This window comes from Gracilinanus agilis, chromosome 6 (assembly GCF_016433145.1).
Source record: "Gracilinanus agilis isolate LMUSP501 chromosome 6, AgileGrace, whole genome shotgun sequence".
NCBI lineage: Eukaryota > Metazoa > Chordata > Mammalia > Didelphimorphia > Didelphidae > Gracilinanus > Gracilinanus agilis.
Genome location: NC_058135.1, coordinates 18,572,552 through 18,585,934, shown reverse-complemented (window position 1 = coordinate 18,585,934; position 13,383 = coordinate 18,572,552). Strand labels below are relative to the sequence as shown.

At 47.4% G+C, this 13,383-nt stretch overlaps 1 protein-coding gene across 1 annotated transcript in view; it reads left to right on the top strand.

Moving 5' to 3' along the window:
• Positions 1-13,383, top strand: part of PRAG1 (PEAK1 related, kinase-activating pseudokinase 1) — a 51,193-nt gene that overhangs the window by 35,422 nt on the left and 2,388 nt on the right. Inside the window, exon 4 of the mRNA XM_044680937.1 lies at positions 6,278-6,927. Coding sequence (XP_044536872.1) covers positions 6,278-6,927 — 650 coding nt within the window. The remainder of the gene's footprint in view (positions 1-6,277; positions 6,928-13,383) is intronic.

Genomic DNA, 13,383 nt, shown 5'->3' with positions numbered 1-13,383 from the left:
TCTCTCTCTCTCTCTCTCTCTCTCTCTCTCTCTCTCTCTCTCTCTCTCTCTCTCTTCCCTTCTCCCCCTCCCCCCATCCCCCTTCTTTTCCTTATCTCTCACTTCTTAACTCTTTTCCTTCTGATTGTGGTTTCCTTGGGGTTCCTCCTATACAGGGTGATTCAGGATTCACCAGGCTTGGTCTCTGCCCCAACTGACTTTTGAGTGGTCAGAGCTGACCCTAGATGGATGCTGTACTGTTCCCTCAGGCTGGGAAGTGCTAACCACTCTCTTCCCTTTGATATACCCAGTGTGCCACCCTGGTGGCTTCATGGCACTGATGCCACTAGGTGATGCATCTTAGCACTGGCAGCTCAGAGAGCTGCTAGGCTGGTGCTGGCTGTCTGCCACAGTCTGGGCACACTGATTCATCTTAAAGCTGGAGTTTCCAGGACACTGGAAGGAAGGAGGAGTGACCAGGGTAAGGGGCCAGGTTTTGTTACAAGCTCTGACCCATGTTTTGAATCCTTGAGTCTGCTAGTACAGCCTCTTGCTGCTCAAGAGCTCAGTGAGCATTGGATCCAGAAGAGTGCCTCTCCTTAGTTCCTCTACCCTTTAAAGGATGAAGTTATTAATCATTATCCAAAAAACAGTTATTAAGTACCTACTATTTGCCAGGCACTTTGTTAGGGCTGTTGCTTCATTTTGGGAAAGAGGAATATCTAAAAGATGTCAGGATAATTAAGGTCCCGCTCCCATCTCTACTATACCATACTCTGTGCCAGGCTTATATCATCTTTTTGCTCAAATATCTTGTCTCTTTCCTCTTTTGGCCTGGATGGTCCTTATTATACTTCTGTGTTGGTGAACCTATGGCATGTGTGTGTGTGTGTGGGTGGGATGGGTGCAGCTACTCCCCTCCCCTGTCTGGGGTAAGGCCAGGGTGGGGGATCACGTGCAATGTGTGGGTTGCAGTTTGGGCACTTGGTCTCTAAAAGGATCACCATCACAGGTAGACCCCATTGACCAGGTCCCTTGGTTCTCTGTCCTTCACTTCCCTCTTTAGGTTCCTGGATTTCCTCTCACAGGCTTATCTTCTTAACTAATGCCCAGTGCTCCCCAGCCCCCACCTCCCCTGGGTGGCCATTCTGTTTCTTTTTAATAGCACCCACGTGTTCCTGAGCCCTGGTCTAGTTATCATTGTCACCCCGCCTGTTCTCAGGGAGAGCACCCAGGGCCAAATGTTCCTCCTCTTCTTAGGTCTTGTTTTCTGCCTCAATTTCAGGCATCCCTATATCGTTGTGTGGGCTCCTGAAGCCGTCCAGCAGCCCCACGAAGGTTCCTGGTGGGTAGGACACTCAGAAAGGGGAACCAGGGTCTGAGAGAAAATGGGTTATGGGTTAAGGACTAATGGGAAGAGAAGCTGAGGCGAGAATAAAGACACACAGACAAGGAAGTCCTGGCATAAGGTAGTCAGGCAGAGCTCTGGTGGAAAAGAGCTTCACTGGAATAAAGGATGGTAAAGAGCCTAACCCTTAGCCCACACACAGGTGTTTTTATTGAGGTTACAACATTATTGGGGGAAGGGAAAATGATAATTAGAGGAGTGGTCTGAGACTGTGACATTGTGAGGTCACCATCCTGGATTCTAAAACAATAGGTAGAGCCAACTTAGATCAGGAGTTCCTATGGCCTAAGGCATCAAAGTTTGTTTAGTACATATGTTTTTTTTTAAACATTTATTAATCTTCATTTTTAACATGGTTACATGATTCATGCTCCTACTTTCCCCTTCACCCTCCGCTCTCCACCCTCCCATGGCCGATGCACTTTTCCACTGGTTGTAACATGTGTCATTGATCAAGACCTATTTCCAAATTGTTGATAGTCACATTGGTGTGGTAGTTTCGAGTCCACATCCCCAATCATGTCCACCCCGACCCATGCGTTCAAGCAGTTGTTTTTCTTCTGTGTTTCCTCTCCTGCAGTCCCTCCTCTGAATGTGGGTAGCGTCTTTACCATAAATCCCTCAGAATTGTCCTGGGTCATTGCATTGCTGCTGGTACAGAAGTCCATTACATTCGATTTTACCACAGTGTATCAGTCTCTGTGTACAATGTTCTTCTGGCTCTGCTCCTTTCTCTCTGCATCAGTTCCTGGAGGTCTCTCCAGTTCGCCTGGAACTCCTCCAGTTTATTATTCCTTTTAGCACAATAGTATTCCATCACCCGCATATACCACAGTTTGTTCAGCCATTCCCCAATTGAAGGACATACCCTCCTTTTCCAATTTGTTGCCACCACAAATAGTGCGGCTATAAATATTTTGTACTAGTCTGTTTATCTATGATCTCTTTGGGGTACAAACCCAGCAATGGTATGGCTGGAGCAAAGGGCAGGCAGTCTTTTATAGCCCTTTGAGCATAGCTCCAAATTGCCAGCCAGAATGGCTGGATCAGTTCACAACTCCACCAGCAATGCATTAATGTCCCAATTTTGCCACATCCCCTCCAGCATTCATTACTCTCCCCTTCTTTCATTTTAGCCAATCTGCTAGGTGTGAGGTGATACCTCAGAGTTGTTTTGATTTGCATTTCTCTAATTATTAGAGATTTAGAGCACTTTCTCATGTGCTTATTGATACTTTTGATTTCTTTACCTGAAAATTGCCTATTCATGTCTCTTGCCCATTTATCAATTGGGGAATGGCTTGATTTTTTTATACAATTGATTTAACTCCTTCTATATTTGAGTAATTAGACCTCTGTCAGAGTTTTTTGTTATAAAGATTTTTCCCCAATTTGTTGTTTCCCTTCTGATTTTGGTTGCATTGTTTTTGTTTGTACAAAAGCTTTTTAGTTTAATATAATCAAAACCATTTAATTTACATTTTGTAATTTTCTCTAATTCTTGCTTGGTTTTAAAATCTTTCCTTTCCCAGAGATCTGACAAGTATACTATTCTGTGTTCACTTACCTTGTTTATAGTTTCCCTCTTTATATTCAAGTCATTCGCCCATTCTGAATTTACCTTGGTGTAGGGTGTGAGATGTTGATCTAAACCTAATCTCTCCCATATCATTTTCCAAATTTCCCAGCAGTTTTTGTCAAATAGTGGATTCATGTCCCAAATGTTTAGTACATATGTTAATTGATTGTTTTAGGTAAAATAAGGAGACTGAGATAACTGACTGGTCTTCAGTGTGTAGCCTTGGGAAGGGCTAGGAATTTGGCAAGGTTGAGGTTCAATTTAACTCGATTACAGAAATCAATCATAAGCAATACAAGAATTGGCTTTTTGAGCACCCTTAAAATAATATCAATATTAATGTATACCTGGACTCTTATACTTCTTTCTTGTAAGTTATCTCCAGGGGACTTCTGGAAGTCTCAGCTGCTTTTCTTCCTTCTTTCAGGCTAATCCTGATAATGCCTAATTGAGGATAAACACAGATTTTCCCCCCCCCTTCCTGTATTTTCAGTTTAAATCCTTTTTTTGATTAGAGGTAAAAGATTCCTGGTTCATGTCCTCCAGTCAACTTGTGTTAGGTGTCCTCTATATCTGGCCAAGGCCCTGTGGATCACTAAGCTCTAGAATCTCTCTCCCATTCTTGGCCATCTAGCCCCTTCCTTCATACACACACACACACACACACACACACACACACACACACACACACACACACACACACACCCCTTCAAGGGTAAATCATGAGGAAAATATGGCCCTCAGTTTTGGACTTCTTTTTTTTTTTTTTAATTTTTTTTTAATTTTTAAACCCTTAACTTCTGTGTATTGACTTATAGGTGGAATAGTGGTAAGGGTAAGCAATGGGAGTCAAGTGACTTGCCCAGGGTCACACAACTGGGAAGTGTCTGAGGCCGGATTTGAACCCAGGACCTCCCGTCTCTAGGCCTGGCTCTCAATCCACTGAGCTACCCAGCTGCCCCCTTGGACTTCTTTTGCCAGTATCACTCCTCCCTGCCCAGGAGGTTCACCATGTCTTCCGAAAAGTCTTGGGAGGTCCTCTGCTTTGTCTTGGGCACACACCAAAAAAGACATCAGGTCTCTCTGCTGTGGCCAGCAGGTTATCAGGGACTGGCTGCCTCTGGCTAAGGAGCCCCTCCTCAGAAAACCCTGTTCTTGCCTCTTCAGAAAGGACTTCACATCTCTTTTTCAGTTGTGTGTCCAACTGACCTTTCCCTCCCTTTTCTATGAACAATAGGGCCTGGTCTCCCTTTCTCCCCTTCATGTCCCTTCTTTTACCAGCCACACTTCACTGTTTGCTTTAAGGGCCCTTCATTTCCCCAAACAGTGGGGAGAGGGAAGAGGCTTTCTGGGCATCCCCTTGCCCCCCCTCTCCCTTCCTCATCATTCTCTTCTGGCCAAGATATAAACATGGCATTTGGTAGACTAGTTGACTTTTTTTTTCATTTTTTCTCTCTTTGATTACCCACTTGAGATCCCAGCCTCTAGTTAAGTCCTTTCTAGCCAATTATCACTCTTTTGTTTTTTTTTTAAACCCTTACCTTGTGTCTTAGAATGAATATGTACTGGTTCCAAGACAGACAAGCGGTAAGGACTAGGCATTGGGGGTTAAGGGACTTGGCCAGGGTCACACAGCTAGAAAGTGTTTGAGGTCAGATTTAAACCCAGAACCTCCCACCTCTTGGCCTGGCTTTCAATCTACTGAGCTACCCAGCTGCCCCCACCAATTATCACTCTTAAGAGACTCAGTTTCCTTTCCTTTTTCTCCATTGAGGGCAGAGCCAAGATGGTGGCTTAGTAACAGGGAAAGCTTGAAACCACTCTGAGAAACCCTTTTCTGGATTGCTTCACAGCCCTTACCCACCTCCCCATCCTCTGTCCTGGATTTTGCCCTCAGATCACTCTGCATTGGCTTTATTTAACTCCAGAAGCTTCTTGTACCTTTTTTGACTTATTCTGCTGGGTCCTGCTAGCTGTTCTCCTTTTTTCTTCCTGAATCTTCCTCCAAAGGGCTTGCTCCCCTCCCTAAGCTTCCTCGCTATTGTTGCTCTCTAGATCACACCCTAAAATCTGAAATAGTTTTAGAAAGACATTTTTGAGCTCATTTGGTAGAGGAGAAGGAGCCTGCCAGAAGGGAGTTAGAGAGAATTTCCCCGGGGAAGGAAAGTCACCAGGTGAGTAACTAGCCAAAACACAGGCCTTTATGGACCATCGAGTCTGGGTAGCCCAAGACAAGAAGGATTTGGAGGATCCAGACTCTGGGGAAACCCAAAATACTTTGTAGCCTTCTGCAGCTTTCCTAGGGAGTTCCCGGGGCCCGGTGACATGCTTGGGGCAGGCAACCTTGAATCCCGTGGGCTTGGGCTAAAATGACTTTTCTGAACATCAGAATCCACCCTTCCCCTGTCTCCCCCTCTCCCTCTCCCAAGAGCTCCTTCCTCCTCTCCTGCGCTCTAGGCCTGCGGCGTCCCCTGCCTATTTCACATTTCAAGATGGGAGCCTCCGGACACCTCCAGCTCACCGCTGTGGAACGACTCAAACCCCAAGCGCCTTCCTAACTTCCATGTTTCTCTCCTTCACTGTCCTCTGTGGCTCGCCCGTGGAGCCTCGCGTGGGCCAGGCCTTGTGCTCCGAGGACCACAGCGGTTGGCACCGTCCCTCGGGCCTCCCTCGCTCCCCGGCCACCTCTCACCCACCCTGGGCCTCTTCAGTCGCCTCCAAATTCTTGTCTCCCCTCTCCAGCTCGTCTTCCCTTTAGAGGCCAAGTGACGTTCCTAAAGCATATGGACCCCCAGCTGGCCCCCCCAACAAAACGAGGCAGCCCCTCCCCTCTGAAGTGAAGCACGGCCCTCCTGCCGTGTGGGTGCGCGGGCTCAGGCCTCCGTCCCGGCCTCCCTGGTGCATCCTCTCTAGTCTGGCCCTTCCCAGGCACGATGTTGAGGGACCCCGAGCCCCGCCTTACTGGGCCTGCCTCTGACATCAGAGAAACGTCCCTGCTAGCAAGGAGGCAAGTCCCACACTTTCTTTGTTCACTGAGGTGGCTGCTGAGATCCTAAACGTGACCTTGTTTAAGTCACTTCCCTTTCCTGGGCCTCAGTTTCCTCTCGTGTAAAATGAGGTTAGACTTCAGGACACCCACAGTGTCTCCCAGCTAAAATCCTTTGTTGGGCGGGGGTGGGGGCCCCCTGCCCACCATTAGAGGCCGTGGAACCCGGCGGCCACTTGATCCTAGCTTCCCTCCCTCCCCCCTGGCTGCCCTGGACTCGGCTGCTGGCCCTCAGGGTGACCCCCGCTTTGCTCTTCTGTTTCAGGGCTTTCCTTTGAGCCAGCCTGCTGCCCTTCCCCCTTCGCTCCAGTGGCTCCCCCCGTGCACCCCGAGGAGGATGAGCCCCCCCGTGGGCCCCTGCAGCCCCCTCCTCTGCCCCAGAAGAAGACAGTCAGCCGGGCCGCCTCCTCTCCCGACGGTCTCTTTTTGGCGCAGGGCTCCCCGCTCCGCCGGACCACAAGCCCCAGGCTGAACCCCAGCCACTCCGAAACGAGCATCTGCTTCCCCGAAGACTCTCGCTTCGCAGGGCCCGGGCTGGGGGGCTGCCCGAGGGGCCCCGAGGCCCAGCTCCCAGGGCCCCAGGGCTTCTCCCCGGCCTCCTCTCAGCTGAGCGTGTCCAGCCAGGCGTCCGCCTCCAGCTGCCCTCAGCAGCAGCCCAGCCTCCTGGCCAGCATCACCAGCAAAGAGGCCACCTACGCCAAGCTGGGCGGCCTCTACACCCAGTCCCTGCTGCGCCTGGCTGCCAGGTGCGAGCGCCACTTCATGGGCGGCCACGGGTCCGAGCCGCCGCGCTTCAGCGAGAACAGCTGGTCTCTCTTCAAGCTGACGTGCAACCAGCCCTGCTGCAGCTCTGGGGATGCCGTCTACTACTGTGCCACCTGCTCCCAGGACCCCTCCCGCGCCTACGCCGTCAAGGTACTGTCCCGGCCTCCGCCGGCCTCCCCCTCTGTAGGCCCCCTCAGCTCCAGCTTTAAGAAGCTCGGGGGACAGGGAGGGAGCCATAGGGCAAAGCGAGGCCTGCAGAAAGGGCTCTCGAGTCAGAGAGGGGCTTAGGCGACCTGCCTGAGCTGGAGCAAGGCTGAGGGAGAAAGCAGCACCCAGGAGAGGCCCTGAATGCCATGCCACGTACTTTGAGCTTTCATTGGAGCCATCGAAAAGGTACAAAAGGAAGCTCCATGGGGCAAGTGATGAAGGATGGTCTAGAGGGAGGCAGCAATCTGGGGATGCAGAGAGGGGAATAGGAAGAGGGCCAGAGAGGACCACTGTCAGGAAGCGGTTACTTTGGCCTAGGAGGGAGAGAGGAACAGGCCCAAGCTCCTCTGAGGTAAGCTGTGTGGATGGGATTGGAGTTGCAAGTGGAGAAAGAGCCGTCTGAGGACTATGGGGGGAGGTAGAAGAAAGCTACATAAAGTACTTTCTGCCCACCAGAAGCCTTTGCTCTACCTATGATCAAAAAAAAAAAAATTTGCTTTAGAGGCAAGAGAAAAAATCTTCAGCATTAATTGTGGGGCATGTTAGAGCTGGAAGAAGAGGCCTCTGAGAGCATCTATCTACCCCCTACCCCTTCCTCTCAGAGACCCCGATAGCTAAGGCTTATCCAGCTCAAGGAATATGAGCCTTGGGCAAGTCCCTTCTCCTCCCAGGGCCTCAGTTTCCCCCTCTATAAAATGAAGGGAGTTGGTCTCAGTGACCCTTCCAGCTCAAGGTCAGTGATCCTAGGTTTAAGTAGCCTGGGTAAGTTCCTTCCTCTCCCTGAGTCTCAGTTTCCTCTGCTGCTAAATGAAGGGGATTGGCTTTTAACGTCCCTTTCAGCTCTAATCTGTAGTCCCAGGACCCATTTCAAGAACCGCCATCCCCATTTCCAAGATGAGGAAACTAAATCTAGGAAGAGTACAGGGGTTTCTCAAGGGCCTCTCGCAGGCGTCATAGCTGGGATTCGAATCCTGCTTTTGGGTTCCATAACTTCCCCACTCCATAAAGATATCTCAGAAGACAGGTTTAGGTGTCTTTCCTGATGTCACCAAATCTGGCCAGGCCAGAGCAAGCTAGCATGAGAGATCTTTGGAGGGTGAGAACCAGGCTTTCTCTGCCACGCCACAAAGTCTCCCTGAATGTGGTAGCTGGGAATGGACTTTTTAAGAAGACAGGTTACCTATAGAAATCCACCCCTGAAGGAGGGCCAGCAGCTACCCCTGCCAAGGGCATGCGCCCCTGCTTTGAGAGCAGCTGTGAAGCTGTGGGGTGGTTCTGTGACGCCAAGATGGCAGGATTAGTTTCATTTCCTGATGTTCCCCAGAATCCCAGAATGTCCCAGCAGGACCGAATCTCAGGGACTGTCCAGTCTAAACTAGCCCTCATTTTACAGAGAAACTCAGTCAAGAGCAAGGAGATGAGTGAAGGGAGGAGTGGAACTCAGGCACTCTGATCCCCACCTCCCACCCAAGCATGGCATAATTTTCCCCATAAAAATGCAAAATAACATGTACTCATTGAGAATTTATGATTGAAGAACCAGCAGGCACATGCTGCAATGCACAAGCAAGAAATCTTTACCAGATAACAAAAACTGCCCTTCTTTAGGTTTTCCTTTTAGGTATTGATTGCCTTTGAGGTAGACAGATATGGTGACCGTAAAGCCAGCCTGCCAGCCTGAGGAGTCCTGCCTCTGGCCCCTCCATCCGAGGAGGACCTTGAGCAAGGCACTTCATCACAGGGTCCCCAGCCACTCTCTAGGTCCAGATGTCACCACACCAAAGAGTTGTGGCCTGCCTGGATCTAGGCACACTTTCCACATTGTAGACAATGTCCAGCTTCCAGCTAGAGGCAGCGCTCACATAGAAGGAATCACAAGTCAAAGGAAAAGGCCCGGGGGACTCTGCTATTAATTCTTGCTTCACTGTCATTGATATTGGTTTATTTTTACAAGCATTTATTCTCCTCCTCACACTGCCCACCCATCTCCATTGAATGAAAAGAAAGGAGGGAGGGAGACCGGGGGGGGGGGGTGCAAACATGCTCATTTGCTCATTACCCCTTCAATGGTCATGTCCATTCTGCATTTCTTATCAATCTAGAAACATTTCTTAAGGCTCTCCATGTGCCAAGCTGCCATGCACTGTGCTAGGTCTACAAATGAAAGCCAGCAACAGCCCCAACAGTTCCTGCCCTGTGGGAGCTCATTGCCTCTCTCTAGCATCTCCTTTATTTTTAAACAGTATCATTTTGGATTGTTCTTGACATATTCTTTGGTCCATTCCCCATCATTAGGCACCAGTTAGGTCTGAGTCTTGGGTACTTGTACCTGGGTTACAATTTCTGTTGCAGTCTGATCTTTAAGGGATGGAAGTGTTTATCAATAAAAATGAGTGAGGAAGGTAGGAAGCATTTTGAGGAGGGCCTGGCCTCTCTTTGTTTAAAACAAAAAAAGGATTAATTTTCCATATCCAGAGTAGTAGAACAGAAGGAGGATTTTACAGGAAACTGGCAGAGCAGACCTCAGTCACCACACACATAGGGCTGCCTCCCCTTTAAGTAGTTAATCAAGTCAGTATTGAAATTTCAGCCCACTCCCACCTGTCCATTTCCCTTCCTGCTGTTTTCTTTTGTGCTTTTTTCCCCTTTACATGCCTTGATTTGATTCCCCCCCCCCTTTTTTTTTTATGGGGATCAGCCCTATCTTTACAGGATTAAATCTCCTTTTTCTTTTGTCAGCAGAAAATCCTAGCCTCATTTCTGAAGATTCTATTGCTGTTGCTGTCTGGTTTTTTTCTGTCACTTTTTTCTCTTGTGCCTTTTGCAGCCATGTTTTTTCATTGGGTCAGAAATGCCTTTTTGCCCATTAAAAAAAAAACATTTAAAAAATATTTTATTTTTTTCCCACAGTTGCCAACACATTTTAAAGAATTTTGAGTCTTGAATTTTCTCTCTCTCTCCCCAAACCCCCATGAGATGGTAAGGAATCTGATATAAATTTTACATGCACAATCATGTAAAACATTTCCCCATATTAGTCCTTTTTTGGAAGGAAACTTGAACAAAAAATAAGAAAGAAAGAAATTGAAAAACTTGGCTTTAATCTGGATTCAGACTCCATCAGTTTTTTCTCTGGAAGCAGATGGCATTTTTTATGGTGAGTCCTTTGGGATTGTTTTGGATCATTGCATTACTGAGAATAGCTAAATTAGTCACAGTTGTTCATTGTACAATATTGTTGTCACTGTGTACAATGTTCTTCTGGTTCTGTTCTCAGCATTCTGCTTCAGTTCCTCCAAGTCTTTCCAAGTGCTCTTTCCTTTTTTTTTTCTTGTGATCTGAAAACTTAATTAATTACTTAATTAAGGATATTTTTCCACCCCCCTCCCATAGCCAATGAGCAATTCCACTGGGTTTTACAAGTGTCATTGACCTAGTTCCATATTATTGATATTTGCACTGGGGTGATCGTTTAGAGCAGTGGTTCCCAAACATTTTGGGCCTATTGCCCCCTTTCCAGAAAAAATATTACTTAGCGCCCCCTGAAAATTATGAAACTATTTATTGAACTCAGAATAGAATGTAATACAAAAAAAGTGTGGTGATCACTGCCCTCCTGGATCGCTGCAGCACCTACCAGGGGGTGGTAGCACCCACTTTAGGAATCACTGGTCTAGAGTCTACATCCCAAATCACATCCCCATCAACCCATGTGATCAAGCAGTTGTTTTTCTTCTGTGTTTCTGCTCCCACAGTTCTTTCTCTGGATAAGGATAGTTTTCTTTCTCACAAGTCCCTCAGAATTGTCCTGGATTATTGCATTACTGCTAGTAGAGAAGTCCATGACATTCGATTGTGCCACAGTGTCCAAGCACTCTTTTCTCCCTTGGAACTGTGACCACGGCCCCCTGATCCCCTGTGTCCCTAAGAGCTGGTATGTGCTAGTACGCAACCTCACTCTGCGTCCAACTGCTAAGAGTGTTACCTGGATCTGCATATGGGCACTATGACAAGTTTTGCACCCAGAGCCAGCAAAGGGACCCTTGTAATCTCCTTCTGAGCAGTTGTCCGATCCCCCTTACTTTCTGTCACTGAGAGCTCCAAAAGCCTTTGCTGATGACTCAGCTGCCCCCAAGGCCCGTTGGCACAGTGGAGCCTGCCTTGTTGGTGCTGCTTTGCACTCCATTTTCACCCTGGTGGGATAGATGTTTTGGGCCAGCCTTCCAAGTTGTTCTTGGCTGAAAAATAATTTCATTCCATCTTTTCATGGGTGATGCTATGCCAGAATTCACTTTGAGACCTTCTATTATAGGACTTTGGAGAGTATTTTGTTAGACATGAGGTGGGTCTGTGTACCTCATCCCTACTATCATGGTGCTGCACCTAAAACATTTATTTTTAAAGGAACAGGCTGTAATAGAAAGAGCATGGAATTTCACATCAAAGGACCATCTATGTGACTTTGAGCAAGTCTGCTGTTAGCCTCCCTGGGCCATTTCTTCCTCATCTTTAAAATGAAAGGGTCAAAATGAGGAACACTCTAGAATCCTGAAAACTCAGAATCTCCGGTCCTCCAGCTCTTCCTTTCTGGTCATTTTGTTTCTCTGATGTTTTTTGGCAGTTTTTTAAAGAACATTGAGAATCTGGGCTCCTCTGACTATTCAGCCTTTCCAGAAGCTTCCCTTTATTTCATCCCATAAGATGTTCTGAGATATTTGTGATAGATTTGGAGAAATTAGAGAAAGGCTAGTCAAGTATGTCAGAACTGGGAATCCCTGGCATACTTCCTGTGGGATTAGATGTCAGAGAACCTAGACATCTTTGAGGCTGCTCCATTCCCTCAAGCCCAGCCTCTCTCCCAGACACAAGAGCCATCCTCCAAATAGAGAAGCGCCCTGGCTGCCATGGCAACCCTTCAGCCCCGCAGAGGAGAAAAGGAGACCCCTGCCTGGGAGCTGGCAGGGAATAGCCCAGGGTTGCCATTGCTGGCCCACATCCAGGGTTCTGTTCACAGTTAATTAAGGAGGTACAAACATGAGCACAGCTAAAACCTGGGCACTTCCCAAGGGGACAGAAGCGTATTTAGAGAATTCTTGGCTCTGCCTAGTCCCAGTAAACTTGAGAAGTCAGTGTCTGTATTAGAATTGTGACTCACATTTGCATAATGCTTTATTGTGGGCAAAGCACTTAATATTCACCATCTCATTTGAGGATGGCAACCCTCTAGGAGGTTTTTAACCAAAGTCCCTAGAAATATAGCGGTGCAATATTGAGCTGCTTCTTTTTCTTCCCATTTCAGAGGAGAAGAAACGGGTTCAGGGAGTTTGTATACCTTGACCAGGGCAGGGTTACATTTAGTACATTTAGTGTCTCCTGCCTACAAGTCTCTCTTGGACTTCAGGCTACTCTTTCCAACCTCCATGGCACGTCTCTGCCAGAAATCTCCCTTCTGTCTTCATTCTCATTCGAGGTTTCATAGGAGCAGTATTCCAGCTACAACTTTCTGTTTACAAGGGGGGAAATACATTAGTGCCTCATTGGGGCCTCAAGGAATAGAGAGCAAAGAAGAAAAGGTGACTTTCAGCAAATGGACAAAATAAGCTTATGGGGAAAAGAGATTTCTCCAAATTCTCCAATTTTCCAGTTGATTAAATTAAGAGTTGTGCATTTCTATTAATTAAAAAAAAAATAAATCCTTGCCTTCCATCTTAGAATCAATACAGTGTATTGGTTTTAGGGCAGAAGAGTGTTATGGGTTAAGTGATTTGCCCAAGACCACATAGCTAGTAAGAATCAGGAAAGCGTGGACTTCCCATCTCCAGGCCTGGTTGTCTATCCACTGAGTCACCTAGCATCCCCATTTCTATTAACTGATGAGGAAATCTCAGAACTTATTCCTTAATTGTCTTGGAACCTGGGATGAGAATAAAGACGTGAGCCAGTAGCCATTTTAGAGAGGTGACATACCAACTACTGGGGTTGTCAGTGAGTGCCTACACATACCACCCGTCACAACCCTGCTGCATGTGGGGGTGCACTACCCCTCAACCAGTTACACCCGGGGGCTTAAGCCTGGGTTTCTTTCTTATGGGTATTTTTCCTTCTAAGAGAAGGATTTTAACAGGTGGAGATGAGGAGGAGTATGTTCCAGTCACAAGAGACAGGCTATGCAAATGAATGGAGGTGGTAAAGATCAGGAAAAGTCTGGGACATCCCCAGATAGTATGGATTCTCCCACCTCCATCCCAAGTGGTTACATTATTCAAATTTTCAGGGCCTATTTCCACTAGGCTAGGACCAATGACCATATTTTACATAATGATAAATCTAAACAGTATGAAATCGAATGTATCTAACTACATCAAGGTATCCATCCTTTACACTCATTGAGATCTAGCT